The sequence below is a fragment of the Culex quinquefasciatus genome, chromosome 3, assembly GCF_015732765.1.
Source record: "Culex quinquefasciatus strain JHB chromosome 3, VPISU_Cqui_1.0_pri_paternal, whole genome shotgun sequence".
Classification (NCBI taxonomy): Eukaryota; Metazoa; Arthropoda; class Insecta; order Diptera; family Culicidae; genus Culex; species Culex quinquefasciatus.
This window is the reverse complement of record NC_051863.1, coordinates 97,823,720-97,839,444: the sequence shown is the minus strand read 5'-3', so window position 1 is coordinate 97,839,444 and position 15,725 is coordinate 97,823,720. Positions and strand designations below refer to the sequence as shown.

General features: G+C 35.4%; 1 protein-coding gene across 4 annotated transcripts in view; it reads left to right on the top strand.

Moving 5' to 3' along the window:
* Positions 1-14,163, top strand: part of LOC6052063 — a 128,175-nt gene extending 114,012 nt beyond the window's left edge. For all 4 annotated transcript variants that reach the window (XM_038263832.1, XM_038263835.1, XM_038263833.1 and 1 more), the window contains one exon: positions 13,994-14,163. In XM_038263832.1, coding sequence (XP_038119760.1) covers positions 13,994-14,120 — 127 coding nt within the window. In that variant the 3' untranslated portion in view covers positions 14,121-14,163. The remainder of the gene's footprint in view (positions 1-13,993) is intronic.
* Positions 14,164-15,725: the final 1,562 nt, after the last annotated feature.

Here is a 15,725-nt window from a genome sequence, read left to right as displayed (position 1 = left end):
TTTAATTTGTGATAATGTATAGAAGAGCAAAAGTTTTAAAAAATCAAACTGGCAAAACTGTAGCGATTTTTGTAGTGTGCCTTTTAAAAGTCCAGTTTTACGATGTTGTCCCGTCACGCTACATTTTTATTTCAGGGGAAGCACAGGTACTATATGGTTCATTCTGCATAATATTTCTTTGTAGGAAAATCAATTATCTTTCCAAATATGTAATAGCATTGGGGGGTTTCTTCTTTTATTTTGCCACTCCAACCAAAATGCTAAAAAAAATTAGGATTTTTTTTAAAGGAGCCGAAGAATCGGTCATATAATCAGTAATTTTGACAGCAAATATTGAAAAAAAAAATCCTCAAAAATATTTGTACACAGGATTGAACCAGGAACCTCGAGGTTAAAAGACGGAGACAACAACCGCCAGGCCATCCTGAAGTTGTGAATGATGGCTGACAAACCTCAATCAAAACAATGTCGCCTCCGGTTTACTTAGATCAACCATATGTTGAGTTGCATCCTTGGTATACAGTTTGGGTGCACCGGTGGTGTACCAAGGTGATTTCGGTACAGTTGGTGTGACAATAAACAGCTCGGTTTGGTTTCTAGAGTGACACGAAAACCGCACCACGGCGCACCAGATCTTGGTGTTCAGTGAAGCCTGGGTTCACAGAAAAAAATCAATTCTCGAAACCGTGAAGTCAGTTCACGATTATGAGAACCACGAAGGAATATATTCACGTTAATGGTGCAAATGCACCATACTTATGAATAAATTCCTTCGTGGATCTCACATTCGTGAACTTAATTCACGATTACGGGAATTGATTTGTTTCTGTGTTTAAGGAATATTTATTGGGTAGTTTTTAATGCACTGTTTATCCTGATCTCAGTGTCTTTGAACCATATGAAGTAAAATTTGAACTTTTAATATTCATTTGCAAATGCTACAGAGTTTTTAAAATACAATTTTCAAAAATTTATTATTATTTATCTATTATTTTTATATTTTTCCTTATTCCTCATTTCTTTCCATTTTATCAAATCATTTCTTTTATTTCTTCTTTTATTTGAAACGAGAACAAATGTAGAGCTGGCTGTAGTAGATGAAATAATTCTCATGGGCTCTAGAGCTTTTGCCATGTGCGGTAGCGAAATAGTGCAATCCAGCAAAAACCCCAAAATCTGCCTTTTGGTTTGAGAGATTGATCATATTAAACCGATTTTTATATTGTTAGCCAGTTTCATCTGAATAATTGATGATTTTTTTCAATTCTGGTACATTTAATTTCAAAAATAAAACCATATACTTCTGATACATGTGGACAGCAGCTGTATCGTCTTCCAAGATTTCGAAAAGATTGACAAACAAAAAAAAAGAATATTGTTCAGACGGTGTCGAAATCAACACAACTGAATTTGATCTTAATCAGATTAATCTTTGAGATTTTCTTACATTTTTCAGTTTTATACTTTCCAGAAATCCTCCTCCTTAATGCTTCAAGAGAGTTTCATTCATGTTAATTCATAATTTTTAACACGATAATGTATCAACCTGCTAGCTCTGCGGGAATTCCATTCTGCCCTGTATTGCGTGTCTTTCTTGCTCTGTCCTGTGGCCTAGCATACAAATTCACCGTATTTTTTTTTATTTAAGCTTATGCAGCAGTTTCCTACAGAGGTGTACATTCAATTTTTGCCTAATTTGCTAATGGTTGTTTGGGATGACCGGGACCGTGGTGTAGGGGTAAGCGTGATTGCCTCTCACCCAGTCGGCCTGGGTTCGATCCCAGAAGGTCCCGGTGGCAAATTTTGAGACGAGATTTGTCTGATCACGCCTTCCGTCGGACGGGAAGTAAATGTTGGCCCCGGACTAACCTAAAAGGTTAGGTCGTTAGCTCAGTCCAGGTGTAGGAGTCGTCTCCCTGGGTCCTGTCTCGGTGGAGTCGCTGGTAGGCAGTTGGACTCACAAGCCAAAGGTCGTCAGTTCGAATCCCGGGATGGATGGAAACTAAGGTGTTAAAAAGAGGTTTGCAATTGCCTCAACAATCAAGCCTTCGGACACTTAGTTTCGAGTAGGAATCTCGTAAGCGAGAACGCCAAGGCAATGTAGAGCGAATAATTTGATTTGATTTTTTATTTGGGATGAAATCTTATTTCAATGAATAACCAGGTAGTAATTATTGATCAGCACGACTGAGTGCTTCTTGCAGGTGCGGCGAGTGTAGCTGATGTACTGATGTTACTTCAGCAGGGAAACGTTAGCAGGGAAAATTTTAGTTCTCGTATTGGCCACCAGATGGCGTCATTGAATTTCACTTTCCCTGCTCACTTCACATCGTCAGCAGAGAAAAAAATGTGAAGACAGCAGGGAAAGTGAAATTTCCCTGCTAACGTAAACTGGATTTTTCGAACTATAATTTGTATCGTAAATGCAATCTTTTCAACAATATATTTACTTTGATGTATTTAAATTGTTTTTTTTACGTATTGCAATGACTTCAAATCTGAACAAATATTTTCCCTACTAACGTAACAGTTAATGAGCCAGAAGATAATTTTAAAGTCATGGTCATGGATCACAGAAATAGGCATTTTCAAACCAAAATATGAATTTAAGTTAAAATTTTCAATCAAACTTTTATGCAAAGGTACTCAAGTATTTTTAAATGATTCCTGTTCTTCAAGTGTTCAGCAGCGAATTCTATAATTGGGGCGTGGCTTATTATTGTGATGAGCATTTTCCTTGCTAACTTCACAGTTACCAAGCGTTTTGTTTTTGTTTTTTTGTACAAGCTAAGGTCCAGGTATCTATTTAATTTTACACTAGCACATTTTACAACCTTTTCATAAATGTACGACTGTAATGTAAAATCAAATGAATATTTTGTTTGAAAAAACAATATTCAATCTTTTCTTATTGGATAACTCTTAAAGATTTGGATTTCCTAGCAAATATTACCACTTTACCATTAACTGCTTGGTATAAGAGCGTTATTTTAAAGAAATTAAATTTCAATTTTTTTTTCGAAATTTTTAATGTTTTCAGATGGATGTCCCAGAATTTATTTTTTAAGTGAAGTCCCAGAGAAATCAAAAATGTTTTCCCTGCTAACGTAACAGTTTACTGAGTTAAGTGTTACTTCAGCAGGGAAAACGTAGACCACGCCCGCAAGCGAGCCAAAACATCGTCAGCAGGGCAAATGGCAAATATTATTTTATAAGCAATATATATAATTGCAAAAAAACATTAAAGCCACAAAATTTATCATGCCCCAATATGTTTTGAAAACATAATAAAAAAATGGGCAGATTTTTTCCCTGCTGACGTCACTTTTTCACTGCTAACAACGTTGTGGGGCGTGGCCTACACTTTCCTGCTGAAGTAACACTTGGCCCAGTAAACTGTTACGTTAGCAGGGAAAAGATTTTTTTTGAATTGTTTGGGACATCAGTTTGAAAAAAAAATCAATTCTGGAATGCGCAAGCAGGGTGGTTTTGTCCGTGACTTCAGTTAAAAGAATCAACTATGAGACACGGATTTAACTTTCGAAAAAAAATTATGAATTTTCAAATAATTCAGATGGATGTCGCTAGCAGTTTTGGCCAAATGTTCCTTAGTTTTTATAAAATCTAAATCAAATCAAAACACAATAATACAACAAAAAAGTCAGTTAAACACATTAATAGTTAATTTAAAAAAAATAACTACAATTAACAAAACGATTTTTTTTTTATTTTTGCTGCTTACGTTAGCACGATTTTTTGTTTTCTAAATGAGAAAAATGTAATTATTTGAACAATTTCCTGCTGATTTGATCAAATAAGCATTTTTTGTATCTTTCAATGCAATTTAATCTCAGTTTTTTTTAAAGTAGTCCGATTTTCGACTTAAAATGGAGATAAAAATGACTAAAATGTATACTTTTTCAAACTTTTATCAAAGTTATGTTCACTGATAAACTGAGAACCGATTCCATCAAATAAATCATGAAAATGTTGGCAATTGTTAATTAGACGATCAAAAATATAAAAATTGAGCCAAAATGGTTGGGCAGGCCTGATTTAGCGGATGGGGGAGTGGCTTTGTTATCGGATGTATATTTTTCATGCTCACGTAACAGTTACTGAGCCAGAAATAAACTTAAATGGAGCCTAACATTTCAAAAGGGCACAAAGCTTTTGTAAACAATAGTGTATCCCTTTCACTCAAATCACAGTTTACATAAGGTGTTAAAGGGACACACTCTTGTTTAGAAAAGTTATGTGCCCTAATGAAATGGCAAGCACGAAATGTCAGAGAATGACAAAGGTATTTTTCAAACAAAATATTTATTTGAGCTTACATTACAATCGTTCTTTTATGAAAAGGTAGTAAAATGTGTTAGTGTAAAATTAACATTTGAATAACAGGAATTCCTTGAAAACATTTTACACCAACATATTTGAGTACCTTTGCATAAAAGTTTGATTGAAAATTTTAACTTAAATTCATATTTTGGTTTGAAAATGCCTATTTCTGTGCTCCATGACCATGACTTTAAAATTATCTTCTGGCTCATTAACTGTTACGTTAGCAGGGAAAATATTTGTTCAGATTTGAAGGCATTGCAATACATAAAAAAAACAATTTAAATACATCAAAGTAAATATATTGTTGAAAAGATTGCATTTACGATACAAATTATAGTTCGGAAAATCCTGTTTACGTTAGCAGGGAAATTTCACTTTCCCTGCTGTCTTCACATTTTTTTCCCTGCTGACGATGTGAAGTGAGCAGGGAAAGTGAAATTCAATGACGCCATCTGGTGGCCAATACGAGAACTAAAATTTTCCCTGCTAACGTTTACCTGCTGAAGTAATATCAGTGCTGATGTAGGTAATCTCAAATACTCCAAACTTTAAAATTCGATATCTCTGGAACGAAACATATTCTTTTCTGTCGATAAGTGATTCTTATGTAAAATCGGACGGGGAACACGATGGTGAGGTCAAATTAAAAAAAATAATAGGGCTGTTTTGAGATACAGCCATTTAAAGTTTTCAATTGCGCAATACAGGTAGAACAAATAATTTAATCCAAATTTTGATCACGGAAATGGATTCTACGTCCAATTTCCTTCAAAATTGAATCTGAGACCGATTCTCTAAGATTTGTGGTTCCTATATATATAGCGATATATAGCGGAATTAAAAGGAACAACTCGTCTCTTTGTATTCATAGTAATGCATTCTGCTAAAACGCTCAACCAAACCACAATGGTTCCTGAGTTATCGTCGTTTGAAAATAGGGGTTTCACTCAAAAATCACCAAAAAGTCGATTTTTTGGGAGGGTACAAAAATGGAGGGGGTGGTCCGATTTGGATGAAATTCGGCATTTTTGCATGTTTTGATAGTCTCAACAGCTCTGCCAAATTTGAGCAGAATCGGAGATGGTAATTTTCAAATTTGCATTTTTTCTTGCACACTTCAGGTGGAATGACCCATACGCCTTTCCTATAACACACATACACCCCTAACGCCTTATGGTGGAAACACCCCCCATTGAAGAATCCTGGATACGAGCCTGGTCACGAGAAAAATGTTTCCCATGAAAATTTTGAGTTGCGTTTTTAATGGGCGGATTCCGACGAGGTTCACTTGCCATCTGTCGGTGGATACGCACATCTCACGAAAACTGTTATCTTAGGGGACGGCTGGAGCCACCCAAATGAAAATAACATGTCAAAAAATACCAAAAAGTCAATCGCTCAAACACTTGCATTCGATAGTGGTTTGGATTCCCGATCAGGGGTAAATAACACGGGAATACCAAATTTTGGTATTGCTTGGGCAAATAACAGCGACCAAAATGTGCTCTTGGTTGCCCAGTAACAGATGGTAAAATACCATGAAATCATACCAAAATCTTGTATGTGGAAGGGCACAACAATACCAAACCATGTTATTCCAAAGGTAAAATAATACCACAAAATAAAATCATTTCAATACCAACTTGAGATCTTCTGGATTTTTGAACATTGCTTGAATACCAAAACTTGGTATTGCCATGGTTTTAATTTTAGGTATTCCCGCGCCCTTGGAAAGTCATATTTTGGTATTCCTGTGATCTTCCACATACAAGATTTTGATATGATTTCATGGTATTTTACCATCTATTACTGGGCAACCAAGAGCACATTTTGGTCGCTGGTATTTGCAGAAGTAATACCAAAATTTGGTATTTTCATACCATTTTTAGTGCAGCAGTTGCAGTTAGTGAAAAACGGAAATGATCCATATGCAACAGCCAAATCTACTCACCTGATGATTCCATGTTGTTCTAAGTGATATTCTTCACCACATCGAATGCATTTGTCATTGATGAACGGCCTGTTCTTGAAGTTCTTGAAGCTTCTGAAAATAAAAAGATTGAAAAATAAGTATTATTAAAATGAAACTGGATTGAAATTCACCAAAATTCAATAATCTGTCGATTAACTCGTTTTTCAAAGTATTTGGTTATCCCAGAAATTTCAACGTTTTAAAAAAAATCTTAGCGGGTATATAAAAAAAATTAAAATCAGCTTTAACATTTTTGGGTTTCAAGTCATTTAAGCGCAAAATTAATTATCTCATTAAAATTCATAAAAAAAATCCCATAGTTTCAGAGGAATTTGATGAAACCTTTCAATACCAAAATAATACCAAAATGTGGCATCCTGACTTAGAAAATTTTCCACAGTTTCAAGTTATTTCCCCGAGCATGGGTAAATAACAAGGGAAATGCGTAATAATACCTTTCTCTTGTATCAATACCAAATTTTGGTATTCCTGGACCCTTTAAAAAATTTCTTAAGGATTATGCAAGAGCAAAATGTGGTATCATACCAATTTAAGGTATTGTTTTGATATTGCAAAATTGCAGCATTTGTCAATGGTCGAACACCACATTTTGGTATTCTTTTGGTATTACAGTATTTTATCAAATTCCTCTGAAACTATGGGAAAATTTTGACTAATTTTGACAAAATAATTAATTTTGCGCTAAAATGATGTATCAAAGCAAATGCCTTCATTGAAAACCGGAAATTATAAACTTGATTTTAAGCATTTTTGATATACCCCCTAAAGAAATTACTTGAAATAAGCATAAGCATAAGCATAGGTGCCCACCCGCAGTTGCTACTCCGTTATTGACCAGGACCTCCAGAAGTTACATCCACGAGCCGTGGAAGATGAGTGGGTGCTATCTTTCCTCGCTTCGCAACTTCTCAAAGGCCCCTATCATGCTGATCAATACTGGCGCCGGCCACGACCAGTGGTAGGGTCACGGGGAAGTGGATGGGAATGTTAGTCCGATACTTGAGTGATAGAGACCGCCCAATCGACTGCTTCTCCGACAAAGTATCACATGAGTTTTGAGGGGTTAGTAGATGGGTATGAGGTCAGGATTCACGAGTGGCAGTGATGTGACCATGAGCATTTTGTTTATCGGTTGAAATTTTTTAAATCTTAGGCAGCCGGCTGCGGAAAGATAGATAATTGATTATTTAAAATAGTTTATTTTTATCGTACGCGTGCCAGTCGAGCAGTAGTGCTATGGGCTGGACTTATCAGTATATTTTTACTGTTTTTACCATTTAGATAACGCGAGCAAATTTCAAAAATAGTAAATAAATGACGCTTTACTCTTCATAAAATCGATAGTTTGATGAGGTAATACTAAAACTGAATGTTGGAATAAATTTTTACGATCATTTACGACGAAAATTATCGCGAGAAAACAGGACTGCGCGTCCCCAGAAGCACTGCACTTATGAAGGCATTATTCGATTATTATGACCAATCACCCCATGCACACAAAAAGCGACACAAAAGAGACGAAAATTATCGCGAGAAAACAGGACTGCGCGTCCTCAGAAGCACTTCACTTATGAAGGCATAATTTAATTATTATGACCAATCACCCCATGCACACGAACAGCGACACAAAAGAGACAAAAATTATCACGAGAAAACAGGACTGCGCGTCCTCAGAAGCACTTCACTTATCATACCCCCTAAAGAAATTACCCCCTAAAGAAATTACTTGAAATTCTGAAAAAATTTCTAAGTCATGATGGCACATTTTGGTATTATTTTGGTATTAAAGTGTTTCATCAAATTCCTCTGAAACTATGGCAAAATTTTGACCAATTTTGACAAAATAATTAATTTTGCGCTAAAATGATGTATCAAAGCAAATGCTTTAATTGAAAACCGGAAATTTCAAACTTGATTTTAAACATTTTTTATATACCCCCTAAAGAAATGACTTGAAATTGTGGAAAATTTTCTAAGTCATGATGGCACATTTTGGTATTATTTTGGTATTAAAGTGTTTTATCAAATTCCTCTGAAACTATGGGAAAATTTTGACCAATTTTGACAAAATAATTAATTTTGCGCTAAAATGATGTCTCAAAGCGAATGCTTTCATTGAAAACCGAAATTTCAAACTTGATTTCAAACATTTTGATATACCCCTAAAGACCCGAGCAGGGGTAAATAACACAGGAATACTAAATTTTGGTATTACTTGGGCAAATAACAGGGACCAAAATGTGCCCTTGGTTGCCCAGTAATAGATGGTAAAATACCATGAAATCATACCAAGGTCTTGTATGTGGAAGGGCACAACAATACCAATCCATAATATTCCAAAGGTAAAATAATACCACAAAATAAAACCATTTCAATACCAAGTTGAGTTCTTCTGGATTTTTGAACCCGAGCATGGGTAAATAACAAGGGAAATGCGTAATAATACCTTTCTCTGGGATCAATACCAAATTTTGGTATTCATGGACCCTTTTAAATTTGTCCTTAGGATTATGCAAGAGCAAAATGTGCTATCATACCAATTTAAGGTATTGTTTTGATATTGCAAAATTGCAGAATTTGTCAATGGTCGAACACCACATTTTGGTATTCTTTTGGTATTACAGTGTTTTATCAAATTCCTCTGAAACTATGAGAAAATGTTGACCAATTTTGACAAAATAATTAATTTTACGCTAAAATGATGTCTCAAAGCGGATGCTTTCATTGAAAACCGGAAATTTCAAACTTGATTTTAAACATTTTTGATATACCCCCTAAAGAAATAACTTGAAATTGTGGAAAAAAATTTAAGTCAGGATGCCACATTTTGGTATTATTTTGGTATTTAAAGGTTTCATCAAATTCCTCTGAAACTATGGGAATTTTTTTTTATAAATTTTGATGAGATAAATAATTTTGCGCTAAAATGACTTGAAACCCATAAATATTAAAGCTGATTTTCAATTTTTTTATATACCCACTAAGATTAAAAAAACGTTGAAATTTCTTGGGAGTTGGGATAACCAAATACTTTAAAAAACGAGTGAATCGACAGATTATTGAATTTTAATGAATTTCAATCCAGTTTCATTTTAATAGCACTTATTTTTCAATCTTGTTATTTTTTTAGAATCTTCAAGAACTTCAAGCACAGGCCGTCAATGACAAATGCATTCGATGTGGTGAAGAATATCACTAAGAACAACATGGAATCATCAGGTGAGTAGATTTGGCTGTTGCATATGGATCATTTCCGTTTTTTCACTAACTGCAACTGTTGCACTAAAAATGGTATGAAAATACCAAATTTTGGTATTTCTTGTGCAAATACCTGCGACCAAACTGTGCTCTTAGTTTCCCAGTTATAGATGGTAAAATACCATGAAATCATACCAAAATCATGTATTTGGAAGACCACAGGAATACCAAAATCTGATTTTCCAAGGGCGCGGGAGTACCTAAAAATTAAACCATGGCAATACCAAGTTTTGGTATTCAAGCAATGTTCCCGAGCAGGGGTAAATAACACGGGAATACCAAATTTTGGTATTACTTGAGCAAATAACAGCGACCAAAATGTGCCCTTGGTTGCCCAGTAATAGATGGTAAAATACCATGAAATCATACCAAAGTCTTGTATGTGGAAGGGCACAACAATACCACACCATGTTATTCCAAGGGTAAAATAATACCTCAAAATAGAACCATTTCAATACCAAGTTGAGATCTTCTGGATTTTTGAACATTGCTTGAATACCAAAACTTGGTATTGCCATGGTTTAATTTTAGGTATTCCCGCGCCCTTGGAAAATCATATTTTGGTATTCCTGTGGTCTTCCACATACATGGTTTTGGTATGATTTGATGGTATTTTACCATCTATTACTGGGCAACCAAGATCACATTTTGGTCGCTGTTATTTGCTCAAGTAATACCAAAATTTGGTATTCCCGTGTTATTTACCCCTGCTCGGGAACATTGCTTGAATACCAAAACTTGGTATTGCCATGGTTTAATTTTTAGGTACTCCCGCGCCCTTGGAAAATCAGATTTTGGTATTCCTGTGGTCTTCCAAATACATGATTTTGGTAAAAAAATCCCATAGTTTCAGAGAAAATTGATGAAACCTTTCAATACCAAAATAAAGCAAAATGTGCCATCCTGACTTAGAAATTTTTTCACAATTTCAAGTCATTTCTGTAGGGGGTATATCAAAAATGTTTAAAATCAAGTTCGAAATTTCCGGTTTTCAATGAAAGCATTCGCTTTAAGACATCATTTTAGTGCAAAATTAATTATTTTGTCAAAATTGGTCAAAATTTTCCCATAGTTTCAGAGGAATTTGATAAAACACTTTAATACCAAAATAATACCAAAATGTACCATCCTGACTTAGAAAATTTTCCACAATTTCATGTAATTTCTTTAGGGGGTATATCAAAAAGGTTTAAAATCAAGTTTGAAATTTCCGGTTTTCAATTAAAGCATTCGCTTTGAGACATAATTTTAGCGCAAAATTAATTATTTTGTCAAAATTGGTCAACATTTTCCCATAGTTTCAGAGGAATTCGATAAAACACTGTAATACCAAAAGAATACCAATATGTGGTGTTCGACCATTGACAAATTCTGCAATTTTGCAATATCAAAACAATACCTTAAATTGGTATGATACCACATTTTGCTCTTGCATAATCCTAAAGACAAATTGAGAAAGTCCGATTGGTGTGCGACGCGTTTATGTGGTGTTCCAGGTTTCGTCGCGATTTATTCTGGTTAAAGTTGGAGTTTTCGCTGTAAAAATATGTCCATTCGTTTGCCTATAAAGTGTGTAACGCGGGAAGTGTGGAGTTTCAGTGTTGATGAGTGGTGGAATGCATTTTTTTGGCATTAAAATTGTGTCGTAAAAGCATGAAAATCAGCCATTTTGATTTATAAAGGCTGAGGATCAGAAAATCGACGAAGAGAGGCTTAAAGTGAGAGAGTGCTGGGGTGAGAATAGCGGTATGAGTGTTTGCGTGTGGTTTGCGAGAGGTTGGTCGCGAGATGACACCGGGAGCGACGAAGAGAAATCGATTAAACTGAGTGTGTGTGCTGGCAAAGGTGAAGAAGATTTAGCTCTCTAACGAGAGAATGAGTGTAAAGTCCAGCAGCGTGTGAGTGCAGCATAAAATAGCGAGAGAATTTATGTTGCTTTCGTTGTGTGCTTTCTTCGTGTTGGTGTAAAGATGTTGACTTGTGAGGAGCTGTGTATGAGACGGGACTCCAAGAGAACTAGAGCGGTGGCAGCAAATGATTTTTTATCCAGATCAACATAAATCCGGTGAGATCTTTCCTTTTTATTCTCTCTCTCACTCTCTTTAGACTATTTTGATCTTCTTGTGTATGAGTGACGTGGCTTTGTCTGACGTGATGCAAGAAAGGGGATGTTAGGGAGCGTTCTTTTATTAAGTAACGCGAAAAATAGATTTTTTGACCGGTTTGCTCAATGATCGGGACGTCGCGCTTTTTGTCGTCGGTACCGTTATCGTATCGCGTGTACGTCGTTTGTTTTATTTACGAGGATTTTTTATCGATCGTCGGTAGTTTATTTCGTATGTTCATCAATCACAGCGCGGGATCCAATCGGTAACAAGATATACTTCGCTAATATTTTTAGTTTAAATACAATTAGTAATAGAAAAATTACGTTTTTAAAATCGGTTAAACTCACAGGCAAATCGAATTGCATAAAATTATATATATATATATTTTTGTTTGGTCTTATTTTTCCACAGCCGGCTGTCTAAAATAGGACCCTTTAGTCAATAATATCCAAAAAATAATAACATACAGTTGCCTCAACAGCAGCATCCAATGCCTTGCATTGAGAATAAGAACAAAATTCGTTAAAATCCAAAACGAAACTATTGGCACTACGCCCCCCGGGGCATGGCCTTCCTCTAACGTGGGATTTCTGCTCCAGCGCCTCTGACGAGACAGGAGAAACCGGGACCGACGTTTTACTTCACCATCCGATAGAAGCTCAGTGGATAAGACGGGAATCGAACCCGCGTCTCATAGCATCATCGGGATCGGCAGCCGAAGCCGCTACCCCTGCGCCACGAGACCCACAATCCAATTAATAGTGAAATTTAAACGGGAACTATCTCAACAGCAGCATCCAATTGCTTGCCTTGAGAATAAAATTTCAATCCATTAAAAATTTAAATTTCAAAATTAAATAAACGGGTATTTTCTCGACAGCAGCATCCGATTGCTTGCCTTGAGATTAACATTTAATCCATCAAAATCATTTATGCCATTGGTCGTATCGCTAGCTTAGGGCGAATCCCAGACCTTTACCCTTCACAACTACCAACTCCACGCGACACTTACGCAACTTTGTTGTTTAAATTCAATCAAATTTGATCAAACGGTCAGTTTGATCGAGTTCCACAATAGGGTTGGGAAAAAGAGCCTGCGGTTTCGCTACCTTTTTCTAAGTAAGTTCAGCATCAACACTTCCCGTGCTCCTAATCCTTATTCCTGCCCCGGTGAATGGTGGAGATGGGAGCGGCCGGCAATGGATGGCTTTCATGGTGCTGCCTGTCCTGTTCGGGTAGAATTGGTTTTAATTCCCTTTAATCAATTTCTATGCAACCTGGGCTGGACACCATCACACATACATGACGAAATCCAGTCTGCAACCCGCTAAGATCACCATCTCCATGCGAATGCGAAAAAATGCGAAAATGCGAATGCATAATCCTAAAGACAAATTTTAAAGGGTCCAGGAATACCAAAATTTGGTATTGATACCAGAGAAAGGTATTATTACGCATTTCCCTTGTTATTTACCCATGCTCGGGTTAGGCCCACTAGGCCCACAAAAAGGGGTACGCTCAGTTTGTATGGGAGCTATCAACATGCTCCCGGGCTGGTATCGCCACAAGCTAGGGAAAGCGACCTGGAATGTTAACAATAACCTTAAAATGTTAAATTTAAGTTAACAAATAGTCACTAAATCCGCTTTGTAAATGTGGCCTCGATATTCTTCATCAATCATGGGAAAAAATATGTTACCCGAGCAGACGGAAATAACGCGGGAATAACATTATTTGATATTGGAAAATACTAGGCCAATAACATTTTATGTTATTTATAACAAGATTTGTTATTCGCCGTTATGATTTTTTTGTTATTGGATTGTTATTGTAATAACAGATTAATAACATTTTAAGTTATTCTTCGAACAAATCTTTGTTATTAATTTTTGTTATTTTAACAACTAATCCGATCATCCCAATAACAGTTGGCGGTATTCCTCCATAACAAGAAATGTTATTCCAAAGTTGTTCTGGCTTTCAACCGATAACAAATTTTGTTATGATAACATAAACTGTTATTCAACTCTTGTGCAAAAGATAATTCGAGAGTTTTTTTTGAAAAGGTCCTATAAGCTATTGTCTTTCATATGTTTATAGGACCTAATAAAAAAAAGTCGAGAATTGTTCAAGAAGAATCCATAACACTTTCTGTTATTTTAAGAGTATTTGTTATTGAAATGGCATGAATTTAGTTATTACCGTCTGTTCGGGTACTTAATTACTGACAGAAGTATCCATTAAAATATAAACCCTAATACTGAATATGTCTTTTAATTGTTTATTTCAGCTATGCAGCAAGTTACATCATCGAACGACAAACTAATAAACCTTTTGAGTCTCTGTATGAAGCTGGAAGAAATGGTCGTCTTGGTCAGAACTGCAGACAATTGTATTTAGAATGCAACGAAGTATGATGAATAATAATGTTGTAATAAATTGGTGCAAAATATCAAAAAAGTTCGTGTGCCTTAAAGATAATTTTTTATCAAAAAGTAAATGCTGTTGAATGATTATAAACACCTCAACCGTGTTGTTAAACATACAACTCTGGTGGATTTTTTGGAAACATTTCATCGCACAAATTTAATGGCATCCCAGTCAAATCAACCCGAGTTCTGATACGGAATCTAATTAGAATCGTACACAAATTCCGTTTCAAACGCAACAACCGGTTCGAACACGGAACGGGTTGTTGCGTTTGAAACGGAATTTGTGCACGATTCTAATTAGATTCCGTTTCAGAATTCGGGTTGAATTGACTGGGATATGTCAGGCTAACGCCCACCCAGTCAAATCAACCCGAATTCTGAAACGGAATCTAATTAGAATCGTATACAAATTCCGTTTCAAACGCAACAACCGGTTCGAACACATATATATATATATATATATATATATATATATATATATATATATATATATATATATATATATATATATATATATATATATATATATATATATATATATATTTTTTTTTTTTTTCTAAAATTGATTGCGGTATATGCAGAGTAGTGTTGTTAATCTTACAAAATTGGTGGATTTTTTTGGAAACATTTCATCGCACAAATTTAATTAAACATGTCAGGCCGACGTTTGGTGAAAAAGTGTCAATCCCTTTCAAACTTTTAACCGCACGCAGAAAAATAAGGCATATTTGAATCAACAAAACGATTTGTTGATTTGAAAATCAAGATTTTTGCTAAATCAACGCTAAACGTCAAAGCATTTTTTTTTTCAAGACAACAAAACAGGCAAAACAATGTAAATGGGCCAAAGCCGAAGTGTAAACAAACAGTCTGTCCTGCTCGTTCCTATTGTAAACATCCACTGACGTAAGCAGGACAGACTGTTTGTTTACCCTTCGGCTTTGGCCCAATTACATTGTTTTGCCTGAAAAGATTTTTGTGGAATTGAGAAAACGCAAAATCGGCGTTGATTATATTCAACAAAAATTCAACAAACCTTGTACAGGCTGATTCTACCAAATATGTTTCTGCGTGCGACATGGCATGAGAAAAATCACCCACGAAACGTTTCAAGTAAATCCACTAATATATTCAGATTAACAATACGACTCCGGTAAATTCTTTGATACCACAGTTTTTGTGTGATTAATGTGGTAGATGAATTGGTAGATTTTTGACAGTTCGAATTATTTTAAGAAAATCTACCACGATCTACCACCCAGTCAAATCAATCCGAATTCTGAAACGGAATCTAATTAGAATCATACACAAATTCCGTTTGAAACGCAACAACCGATTCAGAATTCGGATTGAGTTAACTGGGCGAAATCAGTTTAGCAATACGGCTCTGGTAGAAATAATTGCTGTCAAAATGGTAAACTATGAAATAACCAGAGTTGTATTGTTAATTTAATTTTGGTTAACCACGGTGGATTTTCTTGAAATAATTCGAAATGTCAAAAATCCACCAGAGCTCTAGCATCCTATTGTTTTCAAATTTTCACAGGGTTTCACAAGCTTTAGATAGTCTTTTGATCTTTTATTGGATAA